The sequence below is a fragment of the Lissotriton helveticus genome, chromosome 10, assembly GCF_964261635.1.
Source record: "Lissotriton helveticus chromosome 10, aLisHel1.1, whole genome shotgun sequence".
Lineage (NCBI taxonomy): Eukaryota > Metazoa > Chordata > Amphibia > Caudata > Salamandridae > Lissotriton > Lissotriton helveticus.
In genome coordinates, this window is record NC_136071.1 from 167,047,118 (window position 1) to 167,062,956 (window position 15,839).

The 15,839-nt window shown below is 42.3% G+C and overlaps 1 protein-coding gene across 1 annotated transcript in view; it reads right to left on the reverse strand.

Moving 5' to 3' along the window:
- LOC144786057 (cytochrome P450 3A21-like) overlaps window positions 1-15,345 on the reverse strand; it is a 266,040-nt gene extending 250,695 nt beyond the window's left edge. Inside the window, exon 1 of the mRNA XM_078665003.1 lies at window positions 15,061-15,345. Coding sequence (XP_078521129.1) covers window positions 15,061-15,305 — 245 coding nt within the window. The 5' untranslated portion in view covers window positions 15,306-15,345. The remainder of the gene's footprint in view (window positions 1-15,060) is intronic.
- Between the last annotated feature and the right edge of the window lie 494 nt (window positions 15,346-15,839).

Below are 15,839 nucleotides of genomic sequence, written 5' to 3' on the forward strand. Positions count from 1 at the left end.
AATTGCAGCGGATGGTCAACAAATAGGTGGTTCTAAACCTGAACCCTTAATTGCTAATTTGCCCGGTAGAATAATCGACTTAATGAAGACCCTAATGCCAGCATTACGCGTTAACTGGGACAAATTGTCCGCGTGCAAACAAAAGAAAGACGAAAGCGTCTCCGACTTTTTCACAAGATTCGAGGAGACTTTCGTGGATCACAGTGGTCAGGATATGAGCACAGAAGGAGGCCAGAGATTATTTGTTGATAAATTTGTGCACAATCTGTTGCCAGAACTTAGTGGTAAATTAAAGAATTCTGAAAGTGCGTGGGCTGTCTCCACGACTGCGCAAATACTTGCTACTGCCCAGTACTATGAAAATAGGGACAAAGAGGAGAAAGAAAAATCAGATAAAAAGACGAAAGAGTTAAAAACTAAAGTTCTTTTACAGCAAGCATATCCGCCTCGCACCAATCAGACCAATACACAGCAAGGGTCATATCAAAGAACGGAGTATAATTCTCAGAGGCCACAGTACCAATGGAATCAGTGTGCTTATTGCAAAATGGAAGGCCATTATAAGACTGAGTGTCCGGTACGGGCACAAAATAATGCTGCGGCAGCTCAAAGAGGTCGTGGTGGTTATATGCAAAACTCTAGAGGTCGAGGAAGAGGTGCTATGCCTCCACAGACAAGTGATCGCCCTTCTAATTATTTCGACCAACGAAATGGACAATCTGCCCAACAGAATAGGTCTCAACAGTATCATGTTGAAGATTACTATGAAGCTAGTGAGGAAGGTCAGCCAAGGGAGTACTAGGACAGCCATGGACAAAGAGAGGGAGTAGTATCAGTTCCAGTAGATCAGAGTGGGCCTTATGTCGCAGTAGCAACATCAGGTATAGTCGAACCGTTTCTGTTGGATACTGGTGCAGCAAAAAGTTCTATCATACATGCGAAACTCCCTGGCGCACCTTTGTCTGGCTCAACAAACGTTTCAGTAGGTTTTTCAGGCGCCCCTGTTCACAACCCTGTTTCTGGTCCTTTGTCTATTTCTGTTGGACCCCGACAATTGAAAGCACCCCTGATTTTGACGACAGGTTGTAATGAAAATCTGCTTGGTTTAGACTTGTTAAAACGCCTATATGCGACATTGTACTGCTCTCCAGAAGGAGTACGTCTTACGTTGGGTAAAAGAATCATCTCTCCAATGTACTTGTCGATGGATGCACTCCCACCAGAGCTGCATTCACTCCCTGATACTCTTTGGGCGACTGGTCCTAATGATGTAGGTCTTTTAGAAATTCCACCATATGTAGTAACTTTGAAAGCGAATGTAAAATTTCCACGAATTCCACAATACAGAATATCTAGTGAAGGTGAGCGTGCGCTCCTACTGATAGTACAAGATCTGATCAAGAAAGGCGTTATAGAAGAAACTAGAGGTAATGTCTGCAATAGTCCTGTACTGCCCATTCTGAAACGAACTGACCCAACAAAACCTCCAGTATATAGATTTGTAATTGATCTTAGAGAGGTTAATAAAATTGTGATTCCACAGTTTCCTGTGGTTCCAGACATTACTGCATTGTTAACGTTGATTCCTGCTACAGCAGCATGGTTTTCAGTTATCGACTTGAAAAATGCCTTTTTCAGCATTCCGATAGCCGAGGAAAGCAGAGATATCTTCGGTTTCTCTCTAGGAGGACGAAGCTTCAGGTTTAAACGCGCTCCACAAGGTTATTGTGAAAGCCCATCCATCTACAGTCAAGCATTAAAAAGCCAGTTAGACTCATTTGTACTTCCTCCTGGTTCTGCTTTAATACAATATGTCGATGATCTTCTAGTGGCTGCCGATGACAAGGAAACTTGCAAAACAGCTACAATTTCCTTATTGCATCACTTGTCAAATTTGAATCACAAGGTGTCACCTTCAAAAATGCAATACTGTTGCCAAGAAGTGACCTACCTAGGTCATCTCTTGTCAAAGGAGGGAAGGAAGTTGACCCCAGAGAGAATAAAAGCAATTACACAGATGAATGTTCCTAGCACGCAGAGAGAAGTACGTGCCTTTTTAGGTATTACCTCATATTGTAGGCAATGGATCCCAAATTTTTCTCTTTTGGCGAAACCGTTGGTAGCTTTGACTGGGAAAAATGTTTCGAGTCCAGTGCCATGGTCTGCCGAATGCCAGGAGAGTTTTTCTGAGTTACGAAATGCACTGTGTTCAGCTCCTGTATTGGGTACACCCGATTACAGTAAACCATTCACGCTCTATGTCCATGAGAGAGAAGGTTGCGCGTTGAGTGTTTTGACACAGAAATTTGGTGATAAACAACGCCCTTGTGCGTATTTTTCATCAACATTAGATCCGGTAGCTAGAGCGTTGCCTAGTTGCTTGAGAGCTACAGCCGCAGCTGCAGCCTCCATTCGGCAATTTGCTGGTTTAGTAATGAACAACATGCTACTGGTTATGGTTCCTCATGCTGTGGATACACTCATGAATCGAACCAAGACGCAACACCTTACCAGTGCTAGATTATCAGGTTACGAACTGACATTGTTAGCGAGTCATATTCAGATCAAAAGATGCAATGTATTGAATCCAGCAACATTGTTGCCGACTAGCCAAGAGTCGAGTGATTCCGAACCACACGACTGTTGTTTTAAAACTGAGGAAGAAACAAAAGGACGAATTGATTTAAAAGACACTCCATTATCAGATCCAGATGGCACGTTGTATGTTGACGGGTCTTGCTTCAAATTGGAGAATGGTGATGTGACTGCTGCCTATGCAGTAACGACTTTGAGTACGATTGTGGAGACTGCGAGAGTGAGTCAGAATTCTGCCCAGGCTGCAGAATTGATCGCGCTGACAAGAGCGTGCGTTTTAGCTAAGGGAAAGAGAGTGAATGTGTTCACAGATAGTCAGTACGCATTCGGCGTGGCCCATAGTTTTGGCCGTTTGTGGAAAGAGAGAGGTTTCATTACGTCCCATGGGACTAAGATTCAACATGGCCAGCCAGTTAATGACTTGTTGGAATCTCTAACCTTGCCGACTGAAGTTGCGATTGTGAAATGCAGTGCTCATAAAGCAATCACGGATGATGTTGGTCGTGGGAATGCTTTTGCTGATGAGACTGCAAAACAGACAGCTAGAAATATGATGAGTAGAATGTATGTTGCAACGTCTGCAAGATGGATTTCTGAGTCTGGAATGTGTGAAGACACAGTGGAAAGCGTGAAAGAAATTCAGAAAGAGGCGACTGAGGAGGAAAAGCGTGCATGGAAAGAGAGCACGGGTAAATTGGACTCGAGTGGGTGTTGGATTGACTTTTCGGAACAACAGCGTTGGATGTTGCCTGATGCGTATGTGCTTGCAGTAGTAACGATGGCACATGGAACAGCGCACATCAGTTCAAAAGGGATTTGTAAGATGTTGGCTCCAGTTTGGAAGAATGATGGGATTAGTAAGTGTGCAGAGAGAGTGGTGAGAAATTGTATGGTATGCGTGATGCATAATCCTGGCAAGGGAATCCCCACACCTGCAGGTCACTTCGCTCCTCCTTCCTGCCCCTTTGAAGTGATCCAGCTAGACTTCATTCACATGGATCGTTGTAATAATCTGAAATACGTCCTGGTGGTAGTTTGTGCTTTCTCCAGATGGATCGAAGCATACCCGCTAAAGGACAATACTGCTTTGTCCACTGCCAAAATCCTCCTTAAAGAATACTTCCCCAGATTCGGAATGCCACGGATTGTATGGTCAGATAACGGAAGTGAGTTCGTAGGGAAAGTTATGCAGAGTGTGTGTGCCGGCCTAGGGATTAGACAGAAGTTTCATAGTGCGAATCACCCCCAGTCCGCGGGTTTAGTTGAGGGTTACAATGGCACCCTTAAACTGAAACTTGCTAAGATACAAGCATCCACAAATTTGTCCTGGCCAGATGCACTGCCTTTGGCTTTGTTATCAACAAGAGCAACTGTACATTCTAGAGTAGGGCTTAGTCCATATGAAATAATTTTTGGTCGCCCTGCAAATGTTTGGGGGGTACCTAGACCGAAAGAATTTAAGCAGCTGGAATACCCAATGTTAACTGATTATCTTTTCGACTTGACTGCTAAATTGAGCCTTATTCACCAACAGGTTTTCGATGCATTGCCAAAGCCACCGGAGAGTCCAGGTCATCAGCTGAAACCTGGGGATCAAGTAGTCATTAGAAATTTTGCAAGAACGAAAAATCTTCAGCCCAGATTCATCGGCCCTTTCCAAGTCTTATTGGCAACGAGAACTGCTATTCGTGTGGCCGGACGGAAGAACTGGATCCATACGACACATGTCAAACGTGTGCCTCTGCCACTTCCTTACGACAACTGGGTAAAGAAAGGAATCGGTGCCTCTGAAACAGAACAAGTCCCCAGGTTCATACCTTTCAGTGATGCAGAACTGATCACTGATACATCAAACTCTGACTCTCCTCCTGAAACTGCTCTTTTGAACCCTGAACACTTGCCATCTGCACCAAAAGAACATTTGTCATCTGCAAACGCGAACATTGCAGCGTCGGCTGAAAATATATTATTTCCAGATCAGACAGCTCCTGCAAAACTGAGATACAACTTGCGACCTCGCAATATGGACAAATAAAGCAGAAAACTGCCTATTTTCAGATTTGAATTTTCTATACATTGCCTTCAGCCAGGAAGTTTACTATTATTTTTGTTGTTTTAAAATTTTGCCTTGCCGTCTGGGTAGCCGTAGGGTCGTGGCTGTGTGCCTAGTTGAATCTGCGGGGGTCAGACACAAGGTCGACCTTTCTGTTAGTTCTGGGAACTCCCAGGGCTGATAGAGGCATTTTCATCTACGTACACATCATCAGTGGTCACGAGCGGATTGTAGAAGATGGAGCTTCCTGAGCCGCAACGAAAGAATGTAATTTATGTGCGCAGAAATAGACTGTACAGAATACTTCACAGCAAATGCTTTCTAATGCAATGTGCAGTTAAATTTTTAATTGTTTTAATAATGTTGGTGGGTGGAATCATCTTTGGTGTACATTTGATTTTTATGCCGGTAACTACAGTACCTCCCCTTGATCCTACTACTTCTACGGTTTCTTCTATGCATTCTTCTCACTCGTTTCCTGAACACGAACAAGCTCGACGCTCAGAATTTATTAACAATACATTTGTACAGCTCTTGCATCAACACCAACTGGTAGTTAATACTACAGACTGCTGGGTGTGTGGCTTGATACCTCACACTATGGATAAAGGCATTCCCTATCTAGTCTTGCCTTTTAGCTACAATGGATCATTTCAGGCCTTTCAGACCATTTTTTCATATGCCCTTGAGACCTATCCTCCGCGTCCACCACGGTCCACTAAATACAACTCAGCCAACAAAGCTTTAGTCCAGGGAATTATTGACATGATTAAAGACGTCAATAATACTCCATCTTACCCTAGAGATGAATTACGGGTGTATTTGAGTTGGAACTCTACCGAGTATCGCCTTAGTTTGGGAGAAAGCAAGCGTAAAAGCTCCACTTCTGTCTGGGTCGTGCCTCACCGAGGTCAGGTCTGTTTGCAAGGAAATGGGAGAAATCTGAGAGCTCAGCTAGGGAGGAGTGAGTGCGTTGAGACTTACGTATTTCCGTCTAACTCCTCCCCTGCCTTCCTTACTGCTAGGGGTACTTACTTCATCTGTCAAGACAGAGCGTATACATGGCTGCCTACTGACTTCTCAGGTTCATGTTATATTGCTCGATTGTTACCTCCGACATACACTGCTTCCTCTGATTATCACAAGACCAGAGTAGCAAGGGGTGTCTTCAGCAAGGAAGATACCGCTGGTCAGGAAGCTGGAGACTTCTTCAAAGGTTTCCTTCCGTTTTGGGGGCCTATGGCCAATAGTAGAAATCTACGTCAACTAACACGGGTAGTTGAATCTACTATTACAGAAACTGCTGGTGCCCTTAGTAACTTAACAGCTGAGCTTCAGGCGGATCATCTCATGACGTTGCAGAACCGTATGGTTCTAGACGTAATACTTGCAGATCGAGGTGGAGTATGCAGAATGATCCAATCGAGCTGCTGTGTTTTTATTCCCAATAATGCTCCAACCGTCTATGAAGCGATCTCTAAGCTACACAAGATTTCCGACTCTATACACGTAGACAAGGGAAACTGGTCCTTCATGGAGTGGTTTTGGACTCTGGTATCAGCGTGGGGATGGAAGGTTCTGATGGTCATTGGTGTCATCCTAGTATTTCTGTTCTCATGCTGCCTTATTATCCAATGTGGTCCCGCTTTGTGTAGCCTCTGTGCTGCAACCTGTTTCAGAAAACCACCTGCATTAGGAGAAAAGGCACGAGACAGGATGATGATGCAACAACATGTCACTGACCTAATGAGCATAGAGTTAGATTCTGACATAGACTGAGTAATTGCCTATGTAAGGGCAAAAAGAGGGTCTAAGGTTCCGTGACGATTTAACCCGTGTTTGTAACATAGTCGCAAATACATAATTTTGGTATCAATGAACCGCAAATGATCCATTTAGTATATCCTGGTGTTTTCGCTATGCTACGAGCAAGAGCACTCCTGTTACAAACACATTTCTGTTCTACCCGTGGCATCCATCTTAGAACAAGGAAGCCATTTTGTATTCCTTGCCCTCACATAGTCAATGGACACGCAATGACCTCTTTTTCATTTAAGGACACGTAGGCTTTAGCCGGCAATTCACCTTGCTAGTGACACGTGCACCTTAGGCCAGCAACGCTGTGGCAGCATGACTCGGCAAGAGCTGCCTCCCCAGCCTGAGGCCAGTCCTGCTATACTGGTTCTCGTGTTCGTTGGTCTGATCATGATTAGGCGGCCGAAGCTGGTAGCCGTGCCCATTTACGACCCACAAACATCTCTTATCCTACTTTTCTATCTTCTGCACCTGGCTCTGCTCCTTTCCTTCTGGGCCTTTATTAGGGGGAGGTAACGAAATTTACGATGAGGCGGTCCGGGTCTTGAATGAGAAGTTGACATGGGATTATGATGGAATAGTGGGAACCCCTCGTTCGTAATGTTTTGACATCAGATATTGATGACGATTCCTGTGCAACGCCAAATATTTATTGTTTAAGATACAAAGGTTTTGGAATGTGCTAACATGTAAAGAAATTTGCCTGAAGCCCAATATTCAGTATATAAGGAACAACCCTCTTTGTACAAATTGAACAGGCTCCTAGATACTGCCCATGTGTAGTTTCTGTGACTTCTGTGTCCCTGCAGTAATAAACCTTTGGTCTTTGACGCCACCATCGAGAAGCCCGTGTTTCTGTTCGTTTGTGCACCGAGACAGGTTGAACTCCGGGGTCTTCGGGTGTTGTCCCTGACACCTCTGGACGGAACCAAAAAGTCCAGAACTCCAGCTGGGGGTAGTGTTTTAGGGTTTAGGGTAGTGTTGTAGTGTTTGTGTAGTGTAGGGTCATGCTGGGGGCAGTGTTTTAGGGTTTAGGGTAGTGTTGTACTGTTTGTGTAGTGTAGGGTCATGCTGGGGGTAGTGTTTTAGGGTTTAGGGTAGTTTAGTTGTTTAGTGTATGCTAAAGGCATATTCGTTCTAAAAGTTTTCGTTATTTTAATTTGCGGCCTAATAGTACATGCAGGATTTTTTTTGCGGACTGATGGTATGCGGGATTTCGTCATATATTCGCTAATCATACTTTCTATGGCAAAATGAACCCCCTCATTTTGTTCCTTTTTAAATTAAATGTTTTAAGAGTTACCACTTTATTCCAATCAAGATGGCTTCAGGTGTGCCATACCTTTGTAATAAGTAGGACTGTTAGCACTCTAGTTGTTCTTTAGAACACTCTGGGACATTCTGTCATTGGGCTATAGTTGGGCTACATCTGGCTGATATTTGGGCTACATTTGTTTTTTTTGTCTCTGGTGGCCATCTTTGGGCTACATCGGGCTACATTGGGCTACATTTGGGCTCCAACATATATATAGCCCAATGTAGCCCAATATATATTTTTCAAAGTTAATTTTCGTAAAAACCACTGGAGCCTATATCTTGAGACATAGCAAAGGCACATCGGGCTACCAGTCCCTACAATTTTGCCAAGTTTGGTGTAAATCCATTCAGCCGTTCAGGCTAAAAGTGAGGCCAACCGCCCTATGGAAAATTGCATGGGAAAAACACGTTTTGGGACCCCCCTTTTTTCTCGGCCCCCCCTTGACGAAACCCCCCCAAATTTTCAGGGGCTGCTCAGAAACAAAATGTTCCATTTTCCTGAAAATTTCAGCCAATTCTGTCCTCAAACGCCAAAGTTATTCGACATAGAATTTTCAAAAATCCCATAGGAAAAAAATCCTAACTATATATACCTACTGGCTATCGCCAGTAGGTAATATATATATATATATATATATATATATATATATTTATATATATATATATTATTATTTTTTTAAGAGTAATAAACCCATATGGAGATTTCTGCCATGGTGGGAAAAATCACCACCTATGGGTATAAAGTTACTATTAGTAACTTTACACTCGCAGGTGCCTAATTACAAACTAATGGTAATAGAATAGTACTATAAAAAGTACCAGAAAATCCTATTCACAAACCTACATTCAGAGGTGCCTGCCTCTGCCTCTTCTATTTTTATGTTCGCAATCCTCACTCTGACTGCAGAGATCTACACACATGTACACCTCTGTTTTTGTAGTAAATGTGAGTAAAATAGGGGGAAGTGGCTAAAAAATGGAGATTACTAACTACTAAAAGGGGGTTTAGGGGAGGATCAAGGAGGGGTAAAGAGAGGAAAGAGAGGGGTAAAGAGGAGTTCGGGGAGGGAGAGTGAGCCTATACCCTTTCACCAACTGCACTTCAATGTTAGTAATGCCAAAAGGATCCAAAACAGTTGTAAATGTACTCTGGCTCAGATCTGGAGTAAGTCAAGCACCTCATATGGAAAACCAATGGTACTGCAAAGCCCTCCTTTAGGAAATAGTGAAGGAAAGACATAAAATAGGATCTCATATTCAATAAGGTTAAAATGTATTAATTTGGCTACACCCACTGGTTTCCGGGTGGGGACATGTAATTCTATACTTTATAGTAAATTTGCATTCAGATTATAGTGAATAGCCAAAAGTAGTAAAATTATTACAAAGTAAAGTTACATGTATAGTTTTACTTAATTGTAAATTTACCGTTGTGAATAGGCACAGTAAATCCTATTGTAGGAAGCTTCTTCATATATTTGAGAGAGTGGAGACGTGTAACTCTACACCTTTATGTAAATTTACACTAAAAAATCGCGAATAGCAAAAGAGTGAGCTACATCTTGGTATAGTGAGTGGGGAATTGCATCTAGGTGTTGTAGTAGATATACGCATTAGTAAATATATGTATTTATTTGTGCTCAGGCCCCTATGTCCTAAGTGATTTTGCTTTGGGCTACCTCTCCAATCTGGTGCATCCATACCTCTACACCAGAAACCTAATGTGAGCATTCAACAACCGTGTCATGCTACCTCCATCAAGAAACACATGGTGTGGGAATGATCCCTGGATCCACGAGACGACATTCCATGGAACTCACTCTGCAGTCATTCATTGAGTCGAATTTCAGAAAATTTCATGAAGACCTTTTCCATCTGACATGCATTTGGAGCGGACTTTTATTGAATTATTGCTTTTTTGTTGGCTATCTCATGAATATTGCTCTTAACCCTCCACATCATATACCCCAAAGCACTCTGAAATCTACTTGGTCATAGTTCCAGTACTATACTAAGATGCCAGTTAAAATAACATGGTCCCTTATTATCATGCCAAAAAACATATGGGGCAAGTTCCATTTGTATTCCATCAATTACAGCAATATAAACTCTTTTTGTGAATTGACATGCAACAAAACACATTGATTACATGTTTAATACCTTTTTCTGTTCCTTTTTTAGGAAGGGAGAAATGTTAGCATTATTAGTTTAAAGCCGGACAAAAGTCCTGGAAATGGTATACGTCAGTGGTTCTTAACTTTTGTGACTTCTGTGGAACCCCACTTAATCATTACTGGGACCTTGGGTCCCCCAATGAGTCATTGTTAGAATCGGAGAACACCCATTGAGTAATTATTGGAATCCGGGGACTCTGGCCTACAGAATTTCAATGATGTGAACCCGCAAAACAATACACAAAATTACAGAAACAAGCATTCATCAACAAATAAACAGTTTGCCTCTTTATGTTCGCACAGTTTATTAATCTCGTAATTATTATTTTTTATCTTCTAAGCTTTAGCCGAATCCCTCAGTAGGTGTCACGGACACCATCTGTCCCCAAACCACAGTTTAGGAACAACTAGTATGAGTTATTGGTATTGCTGCTTTGGGTGTTAGCAATTGGAGGATATGTTTTACTTCTTCATGATATCCCATTCATGAACAAGCATTGACAAAGCCCGTAGGTCTAGGCTCACATTGGCCCCATTAGTTGTATTGATGTAATTAATTTAATAAAACTTATAACCTACATTTGACATGAAACATAATTGGGCTGTGGCCCATTATAACATAATACATGTCAATTCTGACATCACAATGCCCCCAGCAGACTCACTAGCCTGTGGGTGGAATGGACAGGCATGCGAAGGCAGGCTTTTGAGGGCGTTTCATGTTTATCTTCAGGGCAGTCTTTCTTGTCAGCACTTCACTCATAGGGGCAGATTTACAATAACTGGCACATCCCTGCATATCAGCAGGGATGCGCCAGTTATTTTGCATCACAGCAGACACCTCTTGCGCCACCATAGATGCACCGCATTTTTAATGCGGCACACCATGGTGCAAGAATAGACAGATGCGTGACGCATCTGATGCCGTAAAGGTGACGCAGTGCTGGAGTTACACCATCTTTACCAAAAATGGTACAAGCTAATTGGTTGGACCACAAAAGAGACATTATCTCAATAGATTGCATGCACTCCCAGTCTTTTAGCTGAGACAAAGAGCCACAGTGAAAATGAACGTACTGCTATGACTTTTATATATATTTTAGGCCATGCCCTATAGCACACCTTAAGATGAAGTCTTATACCTACATAAAAAGTATAGATAATTTTATGTGGTGATGGAAGAGGGATAGATTATCTAGGTAACGTATGACGGCACCGAAGGACAAAGGAGGCCTGGCAATGCCCGATCTAATGCGAAATTACTAAGCAGCACATGTCTGACTCCTCCAAGCTTGTTCTAGCCAAGAACGAACAAAAAATGGACATCCATGGGAAGAGGGGTAATGGGAAGACCACCATGGAACGTCCTATGGCTACCAAAACAAACCAGACTTAAGAACACTTATGCTAGTGAAATCCTGAATTCTATAATGAAAACATGGGACATGACTGATATCACACACAGGCTCATGACCTAGCACTCACAATTCACATAAATCCACCAAAATCCTGCTTTGACCCCTGCAAACAAATGGTTGGCTTCTCAAAGATGGAGGGATATTGATTGTCTTATCCAGAGCCACATGATTGAGAAAGGAAACATAAAATCCTTCCTACAATGCAATGCTGATTCCAAAATCACATAAATGGACAGATTCACATACATGCAACTATACCACTGGGCAACACACACAAAAATGAAAGAAGGGGCAATGAGAGAAAAATACATAAATACCTGCCCTGAAACCAAATGAGTGATTCCAACATCTACAAAATACTCAAAAACACAGAGAAACCAAATCATTGCGGCTGTCAAAGACAATGGGAAACAATGCTGGAAAGAGATATCTCTGAAAATGATTGCGAAAAACTTTGTGTGGATGTAACTAATGGACACAAAACGTTCGTACTGAGAACAAAGATATAAATTGATGTTTGATATATCACTGGCATCTAACCCCAAACAACTAAAATGGATCCACCCGAATATGCAGGTGACATGTTGGAGATGCACCAAAGAGGAAGGAGCTGCCCTCCAAATATGATGGTCCTACAATAAACTGTGTAACTTTTGGAAAGAGGTTCTCTCCTATACCAAATGGATAACAGGTGTATCCATTGCGGAAGACCATTGTGCTGGGACTCGGAGGTCCTAAAGAGCGAATCATGAACATTGGACTTAGAACACTAATGCAACACGTACTAACAGCTGCAAATCAGCTTAAAGAGACAGACGGGATAAGATCAGATCCCCCACAGTCTGGAACGGTCTAGCCATGGAAAAAAAATGTATGGCTTAGATAATCAAGGGGTAAGTTCCAACAAATCTTGCACCCTCCAATTGATCACCTGCTGGACTGGGAACAAGACTAACAATGTCACATGGAGTTAAAGTAATAGATTTGAACTATTAAAACCTTTAGTGCTAACAACGAAGCAATAGCACATTTGGACAGATGGTGGGGAAGATAGAAATCCTTCCACTGGACTCAAAAATTGTCTCTGTGTGTTGGAAGGAGAAGGGAGAAGAAGGGACATTTGAAGTTTTCAGAAAAGTTATGTTATGAGAGTGCAATTGAGCCTCATTGATTGTGTAGAACAGTGTATACTTTAACCAAACATGGTTGCTTCTCAATAAAAATGTGTACATTTAAATAAAATACAAATTCCTAAAAAAAAAGTGTGTGCTGTGGGTCTCTGCTCCACCTCTCAGTAGAGTTCATGCTTTGCTGCTACTTACTATAGCAGTGAAAGCCAATGAGTCAGAAGGTCTGGACATGGTAAGCAACTTGCTTATACTTCAAAGGAGCCGATACCCTTCACTAAGAGGCATCTCTAAAATTGATTTTAGGGAGGGCACAAATTGAGCCACACATAAAATTATTGAGGCCATCTACATCTGTATTATATGAACATGTTTACTTATAATGTTTAAATGTGACTTTCAATGTACTTGCGTGACAAATTAAGTGTGGCAAGGTGCAGTGTCTCTTTTTTTAATGTTGTCTCCCAGCAAATTGAACACCTGTATTGGTGGAGCCCAAGATGCAACCAGGACAAATGAAGCTGCGGCACAGGCACCATCTTCACCTGATTTAGAGCTGATGCTGCAATTCCCTCTCAAAGTGAAAGGCTTTGCAATACAATACATGGGCCCAAATCACGAATAAAGGAAAAATATGGGCACAGATGTTCATCTACATCTTTTCATGATATTTTTCCTAATCACAATCATTCTGAGCAGAACCTTGGAAAGCAGGCACAGATCTGCTGATGGTAACATCATGTGACAATTACCATAAGCTCCCATTCCATCAGTGCGGTATTCTACATAGCTATCAATTCACATAGGGGTATGCAGTGTTCCATTCTAAAGCTCTTCCTACACACCCAGCAAATTGGGTGGTGACCCGTTCAGCCTCAAGGAACCATTTTGAGGGTGCAAAGAGGATATATTGGAGCTTGGGAATGCACACAAACAAACATGACGGGTTTTCAGACCTAAGGGCCTGATTTAGACTTGGGCCGATGGACTTAGTACTGCTACCATTGCAGAGTACTTTACTCCGGTCATGGCGATGGTAGTGTGCCTGCCAAATTTAGAGATGCCCGCCGGTCCAGCAGATATCTACTGCATTTTCAGGAACCGCTGTCATGGCAGTTCCTATAAATGCATTGAAAGTTTGATGAATGGCTCCGTCAACATGACAGAGCAGTAAGTCAAACTTTAAATTTTTATTTAAATACTTTTTTTTTTTAAAGAAAATTCCAAAATGTTTTTTTTTTCCTAAAAAAAAAAAATAGCCCATGTTTGTGGGTCATTTCACCGTTTTCAATGTCGCTTACAGACAGTGAAAAATTGCCATTTGCCTGCCTACTCTAAATAGGGTGAGGAGTCAAATGGCCAAACCTCTGACGGCCCTTACTTCGTTGGGCCATCAGAGATGGAGTAGTCTCCGCTCTCTACTTACTGAAGTTCCACCTGACTCTAAATGAGGCCAGTGGAACTTTGCTTTGGGTGGAAGGGTACGTATTCACCGTTGAAATGGACCACCTTCTCTGCCAAAGTCTAAATAAGGCCCTATGTTTGCATTTACAGCCAAAATACATTTCTGGATCATTAGACCCAAACACTAAAAAAAGGAATTAATTGAAATAGGATAAAAACAGGAGACCATCACTCACAACTGGTCAAATACTGAGATTCTGTCTTGCAAAAAGTAGAAGTGAGTTTGATGCCCCAGTACATGAAAGTGTAGCTCAGTGGTTTAATGCACATGTTGTAGAGATAGAAGTAAGCTTTACATGTTTGATCATTCTGTCGGAATAACAGATGCCCTGCAGTCGTTACGTTGTAGACCTCAATACCAGGAGACCTTACATCTTGGCTTTTCCACGTGACAACATTGTGTGATCCTGGGGCCTGGCAATTACTTTATCTACCCACGTCTCCCCTGTACAAAATCGCGTGCTGCAAGAGTCACCCCATAGTCCGTGGCATGAAAGAAATATGAATGCAGTCACTGCCTCTGATTGGAGTTGTAGTTTTTACAGCCACCTATTATAAAGAATAAAATGACACTATTGTCTGTAAAAACGACAGTGGAATTCACCTTCATTTTCTGTGGTCCTAAAGAGGCACTGGGCATAAAGTCTTGTTCCTCTCTGTGATCTTACAACTCTTTAGTGACCTGCAATATTCTCACAACGGCCAGTACTTTATTCAGTGCACAATAATAACAACAATAATACATTTATATCACACACGACAAACTTGTCACTCGGAGTTTAATAACAGATATTTTTACACAACACTCATTTTGTTCACCTTGAAAAGATAAAAGGCTGCTAGCCCTGCCAGGATCAAACGTGTGGCTTGCACGTTATAGAGTCCACAGAGCGCTGCAGCTGGTGCCCCACCCACTGGGCTATTGAAATACCTGAATGGTGACGAATGTGCCCTGTTTCCCGTCCTCTTCCTCCTACTAACCTCTGCCAACCCTCAAGCAGGGATATTTAGGCTGTTTAAAGTTTATGAAAATTATTTGCGTTTCTTTTTAGTTGGACAGCCAGGGAAAGGGTAAGGAGTCACTGTACAGTACTTACAGAAAAAATACAGTCACGAGCACAACAAGCAGAGTCCACGTTTCCATGGAGAGGCTTGGTAGAAAGTCCATGGCCATGGTGCCTGGTGGAGTCAGCTCTGGCTTTGCCCTCCGGCTTGCACCTGTCTGCGGTAAATGCTGTCTTCTCAGCTGTTTGCTTGGAATGTTTGCATAACTCTGGCCTGGTGCTGGGTCTTGTTGCGTCGTCCCTGTCACCGGTTGGTCCGCAGGTAAACCAATTGCCATGCTGCTTGTCTTTTGATATGCTAATGTGTCTCTTGCAGCATACCTTAACTAAACAGACCAGATTAAACCAGCCAACCAGAAATGCTTGTCCCGGAAATGTCGATGAATATGTCACTAAAATAAACTTCTCAAACGCCACCTCACTTTTATTTAGTAAACAACCTCAGTTAATTGTGTCGCCTTCAGATAATTATTTATAAAATTCATCAGATATTTATATAAATTCACCATGATTTTAAAACACAGTCAAGAGTTAAACTTCCCTTCTTTGAGGTAGATAAAATGAGTTCTATTGATCTGTCCTCTACAGTCTTTTTGCGAGCTAAACAGGCAAACAAGTGCCAAAGTTTCAAAAGAGTCCAATTAAGCAAAAGATCAAACAAGCTTTCGTGTGAGGGAAGATGACGTTTTTAGGGAGAGCACAGTCGAGTGGAGCAGGGGGTCTGACGTGGTCCAAGACCTGTAGAATGAGCCGCCAGCTAAAGGCCCATGAAAATATTATAACAACGGAGACGAAAAAATATGATAATGTTT